The sequence below is a fragment of the Ambystoma mexicanum genome, chromosome 12 (genome assembly GCF_040938575.1).
Source record: "Ambystoma mexicanum isolate Mex_15411 chromosome 12, UKY_AmexF1_1, whole genome shotgun sequence".
In the NCBI taxonomy this organism is placed as follows: Eukaryota; Metazoa; Chordata; class Amphibia; order Caudata; family Ambystomatidae; genus Ambystoma; species Ambystoma mexicanum.
In genome coordinates, this window is record NC_090936.1 from 1,150,941,771 (window position 1) to 1,150,959,487 (window position 17,717).

The 17,717-nt window shown below is 47.7% G+C and overlaps 1 protein-coding gene across 2 annotated transcripts in view; it reads left to right on the forward strand.

Moving 5' to 3' along the window:
* Positions 1-3,946: 3,946 nt before the first annotated feature.
* Positions 3,947-17,717, forward strand: part of GRIP1 (glutamate receptor interacting protein 1) — a 1,760,673-nt gene continuing 1,746,902 nt past the window's right edge. For both annotated transcript variants that reach the window (XM_069629739.1, XM_069629748.1), the window contains exon 1: positions 3,947-4,434. In XM_069629739.1, coding sequence (XP_069485840.1) covers positions 4,380-4,434 — 55 coding nt within the window. In that variant the 5' untranslated portion in view covers positions 3,947-4,379. The remainder of the gene's footprint in view (positions 4,435-17,717) is intronic.

The following is a 17,717-nucleotide window of genomic DNA, read 5'->3' on the forward strand; positions in this document are numbered from 1 at the left end:
GTTCAGAGAACTGAAAAGGCTGAATCCGCAGAAATACAGAATGGTGCAGAGCTCAGGCAGTAGTTAGCAGTTAGTGCCAAGGTCAGAGGGAGATGGGAATGGCAGGTCAAAGACACAAGACAGTGATTTCCAGGACACAGGTAGGATACTCCCCATTAATTTAAACTAATAAGAGCACAACTGACCTTTGTTAGCCGAACATACAGTGAGCCAAAAGGACCCCACAGAGAATAACTCAAGAGTGCCCCTAGAGGCAACAGAAAACATGGCACACACATTTATAATAGCTAAATTCTCAATAAATAGGAAGCAATTCCATTTTATTCATGGTCCTCTAGCAGGTGGCTTGTAATTGAAAAACACTGGCTATTAATTAGGGGCCAGCAAAAGATAGGACACCTGTGGTACTCCCTAAAAGCACTCACAGACCCAAGGTCAAGCACATAGAGATTGCCCAAGCTCATGGTCTAGGGAATGAGGGATGGTAAATTCTTTAATGGATAGAAGACAGGTCATGGGCTTCTCTCCCCCTACTACTCGTCTGGCGCATATTTTGATGACCTGTCAAAATGTCCATGGTTGGTTAGCAAGAAGCCAACCAATCAAAACCCTTAGTGTCGTGCAACCCACCAGCCAATTGGTTTTCTTAGAAGTGATGTATTTTTACTTTTATCAATATTGGGAGGCTCTCAGGAGGATATCATTTACCCAATTAACTGTGTAACCCCTTTATGATCCATACGTAGCCACACCGCTTAACCAATTCCAATTCTCAGTAGGATTTGTAAAATTGTGATGATGTATGACGCGAGAGATGATGTGTCAGAGGTACCTAAAGTTTTGTTTTGGTATGAATTCGGAGAGAGACTCAAGATTTTGATGCTTGTATGCCATCCCTGCTTTATTTGGATGATAAAAAAGCTGAACTTTGCCTTGCACTTTGTCTATGTCGCCATTGAGTTTGGCTTGGAGTAAATCCAGTACTTCTGGCATACCGGGAACTTCTAGGCCCACTCAACAAGTCCACCAGTATTGCTCAAGACATCGGGCTGATTGCAGACGAGTAGGCAGGGTAGTGCCTGAGCGGAGAAGGCCCACCCAAAACCAGTAAATGCCCACTCTGAAGCACAGTGTTGGTATTTACAGATGTTAATGTCACTGCGGCGGGCCCACCTACATTAACTCCAGTCCCCGCTTGTTAGACACTTCTGGCTCTGCCTGTGGCTGACTGATGCTCGAGACTCATCAGAGGAAGAAATTTGCGGATGTTATCAAGACAGACTGATTGATTGATGTTCGAGACACTCGTCTGAGGGAGAAGCACGCCGATGTCGCTCAAGACGTCAGACTGATTGATGTTCTAGACACTCATCTGAGGGAGAAGCACGCCGATGACGCTCAAGACGTCAGACTGATTGATGTTCTAGACACTCATCTGAGGGAGAAGCACGCCGATGTCGCTCAAGACGTCAGACTGATTGATGTTCTAGACACTCATCTGAGGGAGAAGCACGCCGATGTCGCTCAAGACGTCAGACTGATTGATGTTCTAGACACTCATCTGAGGGAGAAGCACGCCGATGTCGCTCAAGATCTCAGACTGATTGATGTTCCAGATTCAATACTGTAGAGAACCCTGGAGAAGAAGGCTTAGAACATCAAAAATAAGATTGCAAAGGAGCTAGAGAACCAATGGCAGTGGAAATAGCCACGTTAAACTGTTTATAAACACCATTTGCTCAGAAATGATCACCAGTTCATTTAGGCATATTAGAAAGTACGGGAGAAAGGGAAACATCAGTTATCACTTTTAGATATCGCTTTAAAATGTTATTTCCCATCATTCCTGGCCAGGTTAAGTCACAAACTGAAAGTCTAAAGAACAGAGAACCCACAAATAGTCAGACCAATCACATTCACACTGGGGAGGGAGGGACTAGAAATCCAATCCAGAATATTCTATGAGTGCGGGAGAGAGAACATTGCCGATGAGCCAAGAAGTTAAAGTGACACAAAGAAGTAACACTGGCACAAGAGGGGTCACCAAAATGAATATTAGAAACCCCTATTAAAAAAAAAAAAGAGTCAAGAGAAATAAAATAAGAAGCAGTCATAAAATCTATCAAAGCAGATAGAAAAGCAAGCGCATCCCCGGGTGGGCAAAAAATAACAAACAGGGACGCAGTCAGATGGGCATGAACTAGAAACTTAAATGGAACCCTTTCAAAAGGAGGAGAGAGGCACAAACTAACTGCAAACAGTTAAAGATCTCCACCGACTTCCGCTGTCCTATCACAATGCACTATCATTAGGAACAAGTGTATCCAACAAATGCTCTGGGGGGCTCATGGAACCATGTGGAGTGAAGGAGAACCCCAGCGTGGCACACTTCATGGCCTCTCTTATCCAGATGGCTTAATGGGGGACCCCGGGTACAGGGGCGTTGATCTGAGTCAAACACTTCAACCGAAGAATGGAACCAGAGAGGAGTACAGCCAAAAGAAGGAGAGTGGGAGGAGCTGCAAGCAGCCCTTTTGGGCTATTTATTTATTTATTTATTGTTCTTGCTATAACTCCAAGAAAAGCCAAATGGTTGGAAGGCGCCCAATAGAGGATGTATGCGGCTAACGCAGAGATGGTTGCGTGTGTGGTGGGGCGGGCTAGCTATGGAGGCACCATGAATTCAAAGATCAGATCATCTGCTTGGGTTTTTGTGATAATGGGCCAAACACTGGGTCTACCTGTGCCTTGGTCTATCAACCGTAGTTGGAGCGCCGCCAGCAGCTTTCATAAGACACATAAAGTCTGTGTGCCTCATTACGAGTTAGATGAAAATTCAGAGGTAAATTGTCCAAGAAATAGCCCTGAGGAATTACCGTTAGCCCACTTGGTCAGGAGGAATTGCTGCCTGATTACAAGTGCTGGTGGCGGTGTAATTCCCTATTTATTTTGGGTCCATTTGACACAAAAGGGCTTTTTTTGCGGAATTACCGCAGCGGTAATTCCACCAATCGTGCCGATTTTTTGCCATTGAGTGGGAAGATTTACCCCCAGAGTTTTGCTGGAGGTAAATCCTCCACTCGAAACCAAAACTCATAATTTGGCGTAGTGCTAAAATTGGCGGTAACTCAGTTACCGTCAATTTTACCACTTACCACCTAACTGATAATGAGGCCGGGTGTCTTATAAATTGTGGGAATCTAATGTTGGCAGACACTTCTCAATCAAAGCATGCAGCCTTTTCCCCCTAACACGCTTTTAGACTCTGATTCTCCTAATCCTTCATTTGAAAATTCCCCCCCCCCCCCTTACTGATCCCCGAGCATTAACTCCTGCCCACAACTGGTAAAGCATCCTTTAGAGAATGTTACACTTGGTAGTATTACAATGCCTGATTTGATGCCAGCTTGAGTGCACACGGTCCTCATGCACAGTGTAGCGTCTCAGTGTTCCCCACTGGAAAGATAGCGAGATGCTGGAAAATGGATAGATGGCGAGTAATAAAGAACTAAAAGGAAGAGAAAGAAAATATGAAGAAATAAAGAGAAGGGGAGTAAAAGAATGAAAGGAATTTCAACAACAAAAGAATGGAAGAGTGAAAGTAAGGCGCGATGGAGAGTGGGTGAAATAAATTAAAGGGATACAATTGCCGGATTAGAAAGAAAGGTCTGTGCTAGATAGAGTTGGTTAAAAGGTCGAGGATAAGCAAGAAAGCAAATATTAGAAAATCATGGAAGCTACAGGAAAGTAGCAAATGCGACCTGTAAATGAGAAAGTGTGTGTAACAGGCAACTCAAGTGCAGTGAGTGATACAGAACGAACTATAACAAGGAAAGGGAAGAAAGGAGAAAATCAAAACAAGACAGATAAGGGCAAGGGCCAGAAGGAAAGGGTTATTAGACGGATAAAGAAGGGCGATACTGGATGGGGAAAGACAGGGAACGGGAGACGAGTACAGGAAGAGATAGAGAGAAAGAAGGGCAGGAAAGGAAGAGGCAAGAAGGAAATGAAAGCGGGGCCGAGGGCAGAGAGCGGGCTCAGCAGTAGCGGCGGCGGTGCCCTCACCCTCCCGCGGGAGGCCAGGCCCGGCAGCTGAAGCTGCTCCCACGGGCCCCCCCGGCAGCCAATCCCTCGGCCCGGGGAGCGTGGAGCCGGCGCCAGGGCCCGCCCGCCGCTCCGCCCTCCCAGCAGCAGCAGCAGCCTGCCCGCCTGAGCCCGGCCGGCCGCCCGCCCGCCTGCCACCGCTCCTGCCGCTGCCCACCGCTGACGCCGCAGAGCCCGCCATGCGCCCGGGAGGGAGCGGGGCGCCGGGGCTGCAGCAGCAGCAGCGCTGAGGAGGAGGAGGAGGGCAGGAGCCCCCTGCAGCCAGGCCCCCCACCATGCCGGGCTGGAAGAAGACCATCCCCGGGTGCCTGCAAGCCGAGCAGGAGCGAGGTGAGGGCAGGTGTGTGTGTGTGTGTGTGAGAGAGGGGGGAGGGGGCGGGCACAGACGACCCCCCCCCAATGGTCTCAGCCAGGCACCTGTCCTCGCAGGACCCCCACGAGGGGGGCAGACCCTGCACCCTTTTACTCTGTCAGGAAAATGCAAACTTGCTAAGATGGCACTGGCTGCTGCTGTCCTCACGTGAACTTCTCCAGCCAGGGTGGCCGGCATGCACGCCTGGCGAACACTTCCTGGGGGATGCACTTCCTGTGCCTTGATCCCGTCCCACATGGAATTCCTGTGAGGGCCAGGTGTGACTCTTCCAGGCCCTCCTCCCCCCCCCCCCCCCCCCCCTTCCTTCCTATCCCTTTGGCATGGATGGGGGTGGTATGCGTGCACATATCTTCCTATGACATTCCTGGAGGGGGCCCCCTCCAGTAGATTCCAAAACCCGCCTTCACCCATCATAGGGGCGGTGGCAGGTGTATTCCAAGGGCCTCTCCGCTTGTTTTATTTTTGAACCCCCTAAGCGCTGTCATACATACTATAATGCCCATATCATTTGTCTACAACCTACATGTACCATGGCCAGCACATACTATCGCCGACTCACCCCTTCATTCGGGTGACAACCCTTACCCATCGTCTACCTTTACTCCCACCCCTTACATTTACCCATTTTACTCCCTGCTATCCGGCAGACCTAGCTCTGGTTTCCCCCAGATGGGCGGCAGAATAAGCCACTTACAGGCAAGGTAGGTGGTTTCAATTACTAGTATGGCCATTGGGTACATTGCAAAGGCCCAGTAACATAGAATAGCATCGTGAAAACAGTCCCTTCTTTCGACTTCCTAAGGGTTGCAGGTGCGCTCCCAAATCTCCTTTTCTTTCTGCCAAATCCTGGCTTCGAACTTCATTAGGATGGAATCCCTCTTCCCGGGGCCTCACTCTTCAAATCTCCTACTTATAAAATGCCCTGGAGGGGACGGATAAGCTCCTGTGCCTCCTGCTCTTCCTGTCCCATCGAAATTCATATGGTTGCCATGGAGCTCTTGAAGTACTTGGCCTTTAAATCAAGTTCTTTCTTTGAAATACATAAACATTTCAGGAATTCTAGTTTTGTCAAGTTTTTTTTTTTAACTCAGGGTGGCGCGCGTTTCCATTCCCATTTCTATAAAGTTGCACACTTTAACTCCCTACATAGGGTAGATATTGTCCTGGCATCTTTCTGTGAACTTCCTAAGGGTTGCCAGGACTCCCTAAAAGTGGCAGGCATGCTTCCGGCTACCTTCTGTGAAATTCATAAGGGACACTCCCCTGTTCCTTCTAATATGTTCCTAAGGGTGACCCATGTACCAGATTTGTACTCCCTAAGGGTGGCAGGTATGTTCTCATGCTACTTCTAAGGGTGGCAGGTACACTCCCATGTTCCTTCAGTTAAACTGTGAAGCATGGAAAGTATTCCTCTATGTTCCCAATGAATTCCCTATGGCTTAAAGTTATGTCCCCCCTTCCTTCTTCCAGTCTCCTTTTTAGTTTTGGGGGATTGGGTGTGCACCACTAGCGTGTAACTTTGGAGGCACAGTATCCATTTGTAAAGTGTCATCATGGGCGTGGTAACGGACTGAGCATAAGTGTGCAAATGCTGCTTCTCAAACGTCCTAGTCTGTGTGCATGGTTACACCTGGTTAGACGTGCGCTGCTGCAAAAGTGTGTATATGCACAGCAGAGAACACTATGGGGTTCATCCTAAACCCGACCCCTGACTCAGGCGTTGCATGGGAAGGTCCCAGTATGAGGGGTTTAGGTGCAGTGTAGCTATGATCAGCCCAGCTGCACAATATCTGGCATTTACCTGGGCACCTCTTGGTATAGCGGGCACCTGCTCTTTTCATGGCAGTGTCGAGTAACAGAATGTTTTGGGCGTTTGACGGCAAAAACCTTGCCCTGGTGTGAGTCACTGGGCTTTTGATGTCACTCGCTGGTGTATGGTAGCTGGAGCCAGAGATGGCAATAGCCTGTCAGATGCCTATACAAAAGCCCAAACTATTGTCTTTGTAAATGATTGTGTTCCTCCTAAGGGTGGCAGGCATCCTCATGTGTGCCTATTCTATTATAAATAACCTCTGTTTAACTTTCTCTGGGTGCTAGGCATGCCCTATCATTCCCCCTTTGAGCTTCTTACAGGCATGTCCTATCATCCCCCCTTTGAGCTTCTTACAGGCATGCCCTATTATTCCCCCTTTGAGCTTCTTACAGGCATGCCCTATTATTCCCCCTTTGAGCTTCTTACATTACTATTGTTCCTCTAAACTTTCATGGGTAGTGGGTGTGATATGTTGCACTTCCTGTGGGTGGCAGCTAAGGCCTGTTTTTTGCTCATTGGTCTTCGTGTGGGTGGCAGGTATGCTCTATTATTTCTCCTTTGAGTATCTTATTGGTGGCAGGTATGCCCTGTTGCCCTGCCTTTTAACCTCCTGTGGCTGGCAGGTATGCTCTATTGCTCTTCCTCTGAACTTCAGGTATACTCTATTGGCCTTCGTTTGAACTTCAGGTATACTCTATTGACCCTTCTTTGAACTTCCTGTGGCTTGAACTTCATGTGGCTGACTGATATGCTCTGTTGCTCCTTCTTTGAACTTCCTCTGCCTGTCAGGTATACTTTGTTGACCCTCATTTGAACTTCCTGTGGCTGGCAGGTATGCTCTATTGCCCTTCTTTTGAACTTCCTGTATCTTGCAGGTATGCTCATATTGCCCCTCCTTGCTCCTCCTTTAAACTTCCTGTGGCTGGCAGGTATGCTCTATTGACCCTTCCTTTGAACTTCCTGTGGCTGGCTTCCTGTGGTTAGCAGGTATGCTCTATTGACCCTTCCTTTGAACTTCCTGTGGCTGGCAGGTATGCCCTACTGCCCCTCCTTTGAACTTCCTGTGGCTGGGTGGCTGGCAGGTATGCTCTGCTGCCCCTCCTTTGAACTTCCTGTGGCTGGCAGGTATGCTTTGTTGACCCTCCTTTAAACTTCCTGTGTCTGGCAGGTATGCTCTGTTGACCCTCCTTTAAACTTCATGTGCCTGGCTACCTGTGGCTGGCAGGTATGCTCTATTGCCCCTCCTTGCTCCTCCTTTGAACTTCCTGTGACTGGCAGGTATGCTCTATTGACCCTTCCTTTGAACTTCCTGTGGCTGGCTTCCTGTGGTTAGCAGGTATGCTCTATTGACCCTTCCTTTGAACTTCCTGTGGCTGGCAGGTATGCCCTACTGCCCCTCCTTTGAACTTCCTGTGGCTGGGTGGCTGGCAGGTATGCTCTGCTGCCCCTCCTTTGAACTTCCTGTGGCTGGCAGGTATGCTTTGTTGACCCTCCTTTAAACTTCCTGTGTCTGGCAGGTATGCTCTGTTGACCCTCCTTTAAACTTCATGTGCCTGGCTACCTGTGGCTGGCAGGTATGCTCTATTGCCCCTCCTTGCTCCTCCTTTGAACTTCCTGTGACTGGCAGGTATGCTCTATTGACCCTTCATTGAATTTCTTGTGGCTGGCAGGTGTGCTTTGTTGCCTCTCCTTTGAACTTCCAGTGGCTGGCCGGTATGCACCAGTGACCCTTTCTTTGAAATTCCTGTGTCTGGCAGGTATGCTCTATTGCCCCTCTTTTGAACTTCCTGTGGCTGGCAGGTATGCTCTATTGACCCTTTGTTGAACTTCCTGTGGCTGGCAGATAAGCTCTATTGACCCTTTGTTGAACTTCCTGTGGCTGGCAGGTATGCTCTATTGCCCCTCCTTTGAACTTCCTGTGGCTGGCAGGTGTGCTCTATTGCCCCTCCTTTGAACTTCCTGTGGCTGGCAGGTATGCTCTATTGACCCTTCCTTTGAACTTCCTGTGGCTGGCTTCCTGTGGTTAGCAGGTATGCTCTATTGACCCTTCCTTTGAACTTCCTGTGGCTGGCAGGTATGCCCTACTGCCCCTCCTTTGAACTTCCTGTGGCTGGGTGGCTGGCAGGTATGCTCTGCTGCCCCTCCTTTGAACTTCCTGTGGCTGGCAGGTATGCTTTGTTGACCCTCCTTTAAACTTCCTGTGTCTGGCAGGTATGCTCTGTTGACCCTCCTTTAAACTTCATGTGCCTGGCTACCTGTGGCTGGCAGGTATGCTCTATTGCCCCTCCTTGCTCCTCCTTTGAACTTCCTGTGACTGGCAGGTATGCTCTATTGACCCTTCATTGAATTTCTTGTGGCTGGCAGGTGTGCTTTGTTGCCTCTCCTTTGAACTTCCAGTGGCTGGCCGGTATGCACCAGTGACCCTTTCTTTGAAATTCCTGTGTCTGGCAGGTATGCTCTATTGCCCCTCTTTTGAACTTCCTGTGGCTGGCAGGTATGCTCTATTGACCCTTTGTTGAACTTCCTGTGGCTGGCAGATAAGCTCTATTGACCCTTTGTTGAACTTCCTGTGGCTGGCAGGTATGCTCTATTGCCCCTCCTTTGAACTTCCTGTGGCTGGCAGGTGTGCTCTATTGCCCCTCCTTTGAACTTCCTGTGGCTGGCAGGTATGCTCTATTGCCCCTCCTTTGAACTTCCTGTGGCTGGCAGGTATGCTCTATTGCCCCTCCTTGCTCCACATTTGAACTTCCTGTGGCTGGCAGGTATGCTCTATTGACCCTTTGTGGAACTTCCTGTGGCTGGCAGATAAGCTCTATTGACCCTTTGTTGAACTTCCTGTAGCTGGCAGGTGTGCTCTGTTGCCTCTCCGTTGAACTTCCTGTGGCTGACAGGTGTGCTCGGTTTCCTCTCCTTTGAACTTCCTGTGGCTGGCAGGTATGCTATATTGCCCCTCCTTTGAACTTCCTGTGGCTGGCTACCTGTGGCTGGCAGGTATGCTCTATTGCCCCTCCTTTGAATGGTCTATGGGTGCCAGGTATGCGCTATAGTTACTACTTTGAACGGTCTGTGGATAGCGGGCATGTTCTTATGCTAATTTCTGGAAATTCCCCTCTCTTGCACTCCCTGTGGGCGGGAGATTTGCTCTTGTCTTCTTTACAATTATATTTCTTTCTCCTCGTTTCTATGGAGTGAGTTATTTTAACTCCCTGGGTCGGCAGGCGTGCTTCCCTGGTAGTTCCACCACCATTAGTGCCAGGATTGCCCGGTAGGGCTGCCACCCACCCTTAAAGGTGCCACCAGTGCACAGAAAGGTGCCGCAAGACATTTTATGTTTCAAGAATGTATGTATTCATTTCTTTTGTCTACCTTTTCCTCATCATATGCTGTTTTCTAAAGTCTTGCCTTCTTTGTCATAAAATACCAACAGCCCCCAGTATGAGCCATTTCTTGGCAATACTATACATTCTTCGATTTGCCGGAATATAATGTCCCCCAGGTGCTGTAGTGTTGCCGGCTCTAGGCACTTTAAAATGGAGGCACGTTAAGTAATCTAAAGTGCAAGTGTAGAAGTGCAGGGACATTATATCAAAAAGGGAGGCTTTTGGTTCAGTTCCACAATCAACATCTCTAACAATACATCTTGGTGGTGCTAAAGGGGAGATGCTGGGAAAATGTGCCACATGCGTGGGACAGGTAAAAAAACAAAGTCTAGGAAAGTCTCCAAAAAGTTATTAGGGGGAGCGCATCAGCAGAACCTGCCCGACACTAGCTGGACATTCGGTCTAGCTGGACACCTAATCAGTCTCCTGGACTCGCATACTCTTCCTGACAACCTCACAGCGCCCATCCACAAGCCAGCTGGACATGGGTCACAGCGCCCATCCACAAGCCAGCTGGACATGGGTCACTAGCAGGAACTTGGCCACCCTTACCTACCTTCGTATTGGCTAAAATCCACTGATGCATTCTAAACTCCTGTGACTAATCTCCCATACCTCGGACCCTCAATGGCGTTCACCTACAGCGCTTTGAGGTCATACCAATGGGAATAGGCGCTATACAAATGCCATATTACGTTACACTGGGTCCGCCCTTTTGCTCTCTAACTTGTATCCCTTGCTTGAACCATTTGGTTCTCTGAATTGTGTGTCCTTCAAACTGTGCCCCTAATCTTTGTATCCACATTGTTGTAACCTGTTAATGTATCGATTCGTACAACACTCCTTTGCTTCACACCTAGGTGTGTGTGCTATAAAAAACCCAATGCATTGTTATACAAAAATATCACAGCTTGCCAAAAATTAGCTACTTGGCTAAAAACATCATGGCTAGAAAACTTTACCACATTAGTGAGTTGAAAAAAAAGACATTTTTGGGTACGTTGATGGACACTTTCTGGTTTGCTTTGGAAGTGGAAGGTGTGAATTCCCACGGTAGGTGTGAATTCCCGCAGATGGTATGAATTCCCACGGTCCTCCACATCTGCCATGTGTGCTAGGGACATTCACTGTGGGTACTGTTCTGGCTGACGAATTGGTGAAAATGACTGAAAAATGTTACATTCCAGGCACATGGCATACATGTAATGAGCTAATGTATGTTTGTCCTGCACTGTATTTCCAGGCTGCCTAAAATCTGATTGCGCAGCCCCGAGACCTTTTTGCTGTGCACTCAGTAGGACAAGGGTCTGCAACCTTTGATTCTCCAGATGTTTTGGACTGCAACCAGGCATCGTAGTCAATGGCGTGGGACCATGGGAGTTGTAGTCCCAAAACATCTGGCGACCCGCAGGTTGCAGACCCCTGCTGTAGGATGATTGTGCCCAAACCCATCCTGCCACCCTAGTCAACTCCTAGCTGAACGGCACTGGACATGGTGCTTTTTCTTTAGAGGAGGGAAAGCGGGACAATTCACAAAAAGGACCAATTCCAGGTTATAACATCGATTGGGCACAGTCTGTCCTAAAGAAGTGTTTGCGGTCTTCACTGTTTCAAATGATCCCTCAGAAGCCAGTTCTTTACCAAGCTTTGCTGTGAGGGCTCCATTTTGATTGGACGTTGGTGTTTTGGGCTTATGAAGCTTTGCTGGGAGGGCTCCATTTTGATTGGACGTTGGTGTTTTGGGCTTATGAAGCTTTACTGGCAGGGCTCCATTTTGATGGGTTTACGACGCTTTGCTGGCAGGGCTCCATTTTGATGGGATGTTGGTGTTTTGGGTTTACGAAACTTTGCTGGCAGGGCTCCATTTTGATTGGATGTTGGTGTTTTGGGCTTATCAAGCTTTGCTGGCAGGGCTCCATTTTGATTGGACGTTGGTGTTTTGGGCTTATGAAGCTTTACTGGCAGGGCTCCATTTTGATGGGATGTTGGTGTTTTGGGTTTACGAAGCTTTGCTGGCAGGGCTCCATTTTGATGGGATGTTGGTGTTTTGGGTTTACGAAACTTTGCTGGCAGGGCTCCATTTTGATTGGACGTTGGTGTTTTGGGCTTAAGAAGCTTTGCTGGCAGGGCTCCATTTTGATGGGATGTTGGTGTTTTGGGTTTACAAAGCTTTGCTGGCAGGGCTCCATTTTGATGGGATGTTGGTGTTTTGGGTTTACGAAACTTTGCTGGCAGGGCTCCATTTTGATTGGACGTTGGTATTTTGGGCTTATGAAGCTTTGCTGGCAGGGCTCCATTTTGATGGGATGTTGGTGTTTTGGGTTTACAAAGCTTTGCTGGCAGGGCTCCATTTTGATGGGATGTTGGTGTTTTGGGTTTATGAAGCTTTGCTGGGAGGGCTCCATTTTGATTGGATGTTGGTGTTTTGGGTTTATGAAGCTATGAAGCTTTACTGGGAGGGCTCCATTTTGATTGGATGTTGGTGTTTTGGGTTTAAGAAGCTTTGCTGGGGGGGGCTCCGTTTTGATTGGACGTTGGTGTTTTGGGTTTATGAAGCTTTGCTGGGAGTGTTCCATTTTGATTGGACGTTGCTGTTTTGAGTTTATGAAGCTTTGCTGGGAGGGCTCCATTTTGATTGGATGTTGGTGTTTTGGGTTTATGAAGCTATGAAGCTTTACTGGGAGGGCTCCATTTTGATTGGATGTTGGTGTTTTGGGTTTATGAAGCGTTGCTGGGGGGGGGGGCTCCGTTTTGATTGGACGTTGGTGTTTTGGGTTTATGAAGCTTTGCTGGGAGTGTTCCATTTTGATTGGACGTTGCTGTTTTGAGTTTATGAAGCTTTGCTGGGAGGGCTCCATTTTGATTGGATGTTGGTATTTTGGGTTTATGAGCCGAGAACTTGTGTTCTGCCGCCGCAGTTGCCAGTTCTTGTGCCCTCACTTCTGCCTCTCTTTCTGGAACTACAGTGCCCCCCCGCCGCTAAAACATTGCCAGTGATGTTGGGGCTGTTGTGCTGATGCTGTCTTAAGCCGTGTTTTGCTTTTTGGGGCCAGTTTTTTCAATGTATTTTTATGATGTTGTCCTGTGAGTGTGGGCGCAAAAGAAATGTATTTTTGCTGCTTCTGTTTTGTCCCTTAGTCAGGCATGTATTAAAGAAAAAAAATGAACTGACCAACGCTCAGCTTTGTAGGTCTCCAAATATATGTTCTTATTTGACCCGCTTCCACGCTCCAAAGCCCATTGTTGACTAAACATTTAGATGAGCTCAGATGTTCAAACCATTCCAGCAAAAATGTGAACTTCTTAAATGCAAATGTTTTCATCTTAAATCCGATAATGTTGAGATATGCAAAGCATTGTGCTTCATTTCAGCGCTGCGTCGCCACGCTTAACTTGTTCCGTTATAGGAGATTTGGGGAATATGTCCGAACAATTGTTCTTGCCCGCACAATCTGCAAACTTCAAGCTGTTGCGGCTGATGCCAAGTGGTGCATGCCTTTCTACGTTGGTGTTGTTGCAAAACATGTGACGTTCTGTGTGATTGGTTGGTGAAGTCACTGTTGGAAAGGTTGGCCTTGGTGTCGCTCTGCTGTCACCTAGGTGGAACAATTCCACACTGTAGCTGCAAGCCCAGTTCAGTTTCCTTTTGTGGGTGAATCGCTTGTCTAGATCGTTAAAGGGGGTCCCCCAGTTTAGTATCATGACTTCTGGGAATCTTCAGGGATATTAATGTCCAGAAACCAGTGGGGTTTCACGCTTCAGGACTACAGACTTCAGCTCTCACGCATGTTGCGCTTCTATCAATTCCCCGTGTGGCCAGATCCCAATGTTCTTGCAGCGGGCAATGGTGGCGCGTGGACTATGTGGAGAACTTGTAACTGGGGTCTGCGACTTTTGGATCTTCAGATGTGTTGGGACTACAACTTCCATCGGCCCCAGCCGCCAGCCAGCATTGTCAATGGGTGGGGGAATCATGGGAGTCGTAGTCCAAAACATCTGGTGAGCCAAAGGTTGCAGACCCCTGCTATAGAAGAATACTCTTAAGCGCTACAAATCATTTGTACACACGTTTCAAAATGTTAAAAGGGAAAAACACCTGGAGATTCCATCAAAAAAACCTGCTTCACATGGACGTGTGCAAAATGGGCCCTCATACGACTTGCAGTGCCCAACCACAAAAAATAGTTTTTACTCTTCTGTTTAAATGGTTCTTGTCGCCTGTTAGCTTTTTTCCTGTCAGATGGTGGCTTTATTTTGCCAAAGAAACTGCAACATGGTGTGGAGTGAGGGCAGTCCTGGCTTAATTTTTGGTCGAATAAATATAGGCTTTTAGAGAGCTTTAAGAGAAGTTTGGGTATTCACCACCTCATATTTTGTGTGAATTATGATTTACTTTGCCCAAAATAATCAGTTATGTATTGCAATTTGGCACCACAATAGGATCACGCATTTCCACTTCTTTAAAATACCCCCCCAGATTAGAGGCACAATCTTTAGAATATCCCCCCCCCAGATTAGTGGCACAACATCTTTTCAAACCTCCATGAATTTCCCCAAAAATATCAATGAGTATCCACAGCTTTTAGGATATGCCCCCAAATGGAGCATCAAACGCTCTATCTTAATCTGCCTGCCTCCACTCTCCGCCCTCTGCAACTCATCCAGAACAGAACTGCGAGACTTGTCCTTGGCCTCAAGCCCAGGGACCGTATCTCTCCAGGACTGAAATCTCTACACTGGCTCCCAGTGGCTGCGAGGATTAAGTTCAAAACCCTCTGCATTGTCCACAAGGCCTTCTGGGGCCTGGGGACTAAATACCTTCAACTCTCTCTTCCTAAATATCTTCCTTCCCGAGACCTTCGCTCATCCGTCTCCAACTCCCTCAGGGTCAGCCGCTTCTCGAAGCAACGAGCTGGGGGTAGATCTCTCTCCGCGGCAGGGGCCTCCCTCTGGAACAGCCTTCCTGCCTCCCTGAAACTTGAGGAGAACCATCTCCGGTTCCGGAAGCACCTCAAAACCTTCCTCTTTGCTTCTGCTTTCTCTCTCCCTCTCCCCTGCTGAACAGCTAATATCCTTCACTGAAACTGCACTGATTCTGCAACTGGACCACTCTTAACGGCCTCGGTCCTGGGCCCAGCCACTCTCCACTTGCACTGATGCACTGGAACCCCTCTGCACTGCGGGACTGTCTCTGTATCCCTACAGCCCCCCCCCCTTTCCCAGCACTTGTTCTGCACTTACCTTGCACTTGCCACCAGCTGGCCCTATTTATTTATTACTTTACGCCACTTACCTTGTACTGCACTTCCCCCCTCCCCTTCCCCTTTTCCCCCTCCCCCACCCCTGCACTTGTGCGATCTGAATGACACCTGGCCTAGTAGGATCGTTGTCTGTCTCCCCTTGTTCCTCCCCTCCCTGCCTCGTCGCGCCTTGAAACACCTGTGTATAGGCACGTTACAAATGCCATATCATATCATAGAAATTATTATGATTTGGTCTAAGCATCGACGCGTGTATCCTCCCTTATGCTCCCCTGAAAACCTGCTTCCTTGGGTAGATGAGCTTCTCTCCGAGCGTAGTCCCCGTGAAGCTACCCAGAAAAAGCCTCGTTCGCCACTGCCTAGATCAGTGAGTGAAAGGCTGGAGGCCATCGGAAGGAGCTGCAACACCGGGGTTCAAGTGATATCTCTGGAACGGCTCAACTCAGGGTGATAGCTCAGGGGCATCGTGCTCGTCTTGGAAACGAGAGGACACAGAGCAACACGGGTTCGATCCCTGGGTCCGCGCTCAGAAACCTCTGGATATTAAGAGCGTTATAAATAACCTATCATATCATATCGTATTATACTCCATGGGCAAAGGGGGTCAGGGACCTTCTGATGGCAGTGAACACCATCCTTTTGCCCCAGTGTCGACTTCCTGGGTCTGCCTTGTAAGCAACTCCAGTGCCTGCGTTGCCACACATCCAAAGCGGAGCAGGCTGAATTTTTTACATGTGTCGCGGTGGCGGTCGGAGTCCTATATCGACCCTCCCTTAACTTCCAGTTCTCCAGAAATGTTTTGGAAACACAACCCTATTATTACAACCAGAGCTCCAGATAAGATTTTGAAGTGGGAATGTTTTACTCCCTATTTTTTCGAAGTTGGGAGTAAAATGATTTTTAGGGAGTAAAAATGTAAATCCAATTCCCAATGGCAGTATTTTTTTTTAAGCGAGTAAAAATATGTTTTCACTGGAAAAGGGAAATTGTTTTCACAATAACAATTCCATTGCACCTGGTTATTCATTCACATTAAAAGATACAAGTTTACTTCTTCCAATCAGGCAGTTATGATAGTAGTTTCTTCCTCTGGTACTACGTGTACTACTGGTCCAAACATATCCATGTTGCTGTGCGGCTGAAAGCAGGGGCACAAAATCCTACGTGTCTCTTTCCTATTATTTGCTGGGAGTATTTTTACTCCCTAGTTTTATTTTTAGAGAGTTTTTGACTATTTTTAGGGAGTAAAAGTACCCAATACACCACTTATCTGTAGGGCTGAGTACAGCACTTAGGAAGCACCCCCCCTCTCTTTCGCAAAACTGTGTTCCACCTAACAAGACATGCACCCATGCTATCACAAAAAATGTTCCCCCTGAGCATCAATCCCTCCTTCCTTGTAGAGACTACTTCACACTTTCCCGTCCTTTTATCTTCCCATTTTTCTTTCCACCAGCAGACAAAGGTAGGGATTCTCCTGGTGGTTGCAACAGTGTTGCCCACCACAGACATGCCTAGGCGCGCTGATGCTACTACGGCGGTGATTTGGTGCAGTGTTAAAGCCTATGAACGAAACCCAATATGAAGCCATGTCCCATCACTCGCCCTGCATCCTGAGTAAAGCATTGCTTCCCAGTGAGCAGTGGCTGAGGGTGAACCGTTGCACTCTTGTAGACTTTGATTCGGAACCCTTGCCTGTGTGCCCACATTTGGGATGGTCACAGAGGGTTGGGGGCCATATCCTTTACAGGGCGACATATTCCCTTTTTGGTAGCATTACCTCGTGCATCAAATTCAGGTATGGCCTACAGACTTGGCCGTTGGGGAAATAGAATGGCCTGTGCATTGCACCACACCTTCTGCTTTAGCTTGGGGTTGCCCACAGTCCATTTGGTGCAGTAAACGTCATAAACACATATTAAAATAGGTGCAGATTTGGATGGTGCACCCTGAAAGTGGTTCAGAGAGAAAAATATAAATGTTGCCTCATGGTTTGTACAAACCGTCATACGCAGTCAGTCAGCCCTACAGATACGGGTTGTATCGGCCATTTTTACTCCCTAAAAATAGGAAAATACTCCCCAAAAAATTATAACGGGCAGTAAAAATGCTCCCAACAAAATACGAGAGACAGACACGTAGAACATTGTCTCCCTGCTTTCACCCACACAGCTCCATGGATATGTATGGACTACTAGTGCACGCGTTCAGGCCCAAAAACTCATAAATAAAAAGCTGAAGGCGCTTTTAGTGCACATTCGGCTCTGTAAAAAATAACGTAGCCCTTAATGCCTAACAAGTGGAACAGGGGATAGAGAGGAAACCCTGCTCCCCCAAATCGGCATTATGGGCTACTACGGGGGTTGCAGGGGTATCCCCTGCATATATCAAATGTAAAGCGGGGACAAAAAGGCACATTCGGAAAAGCTGCTATTTTGAAACTCGAGCTTTTCCATTACCGTCCAACGTAGATCCTAGCGCACGTAGTACCAGAGGAGAAAACTTCTACCATTGCTGCCGGGCCAGAAGAAGTACGCATGTATCTTGTAATGCACATGAATAACTAGGTGCAAAAAAATATTTTTACAAACACATTTCCGTTTTCCAGCTCATATTTTTACCCGTTTATAAAATATTCCCATTGGAAATTGGGCTTGCATTTTTACTCCCTGAAAATCATTTTTCTCCCAAATTTAAAAAATAGGGAGTAAAATACTCCCACCTCCAAATCTTATCTGAAGCAGAGAATACAGTGCAAGATCCTCCGTAAAACCACAAAAAGCTTG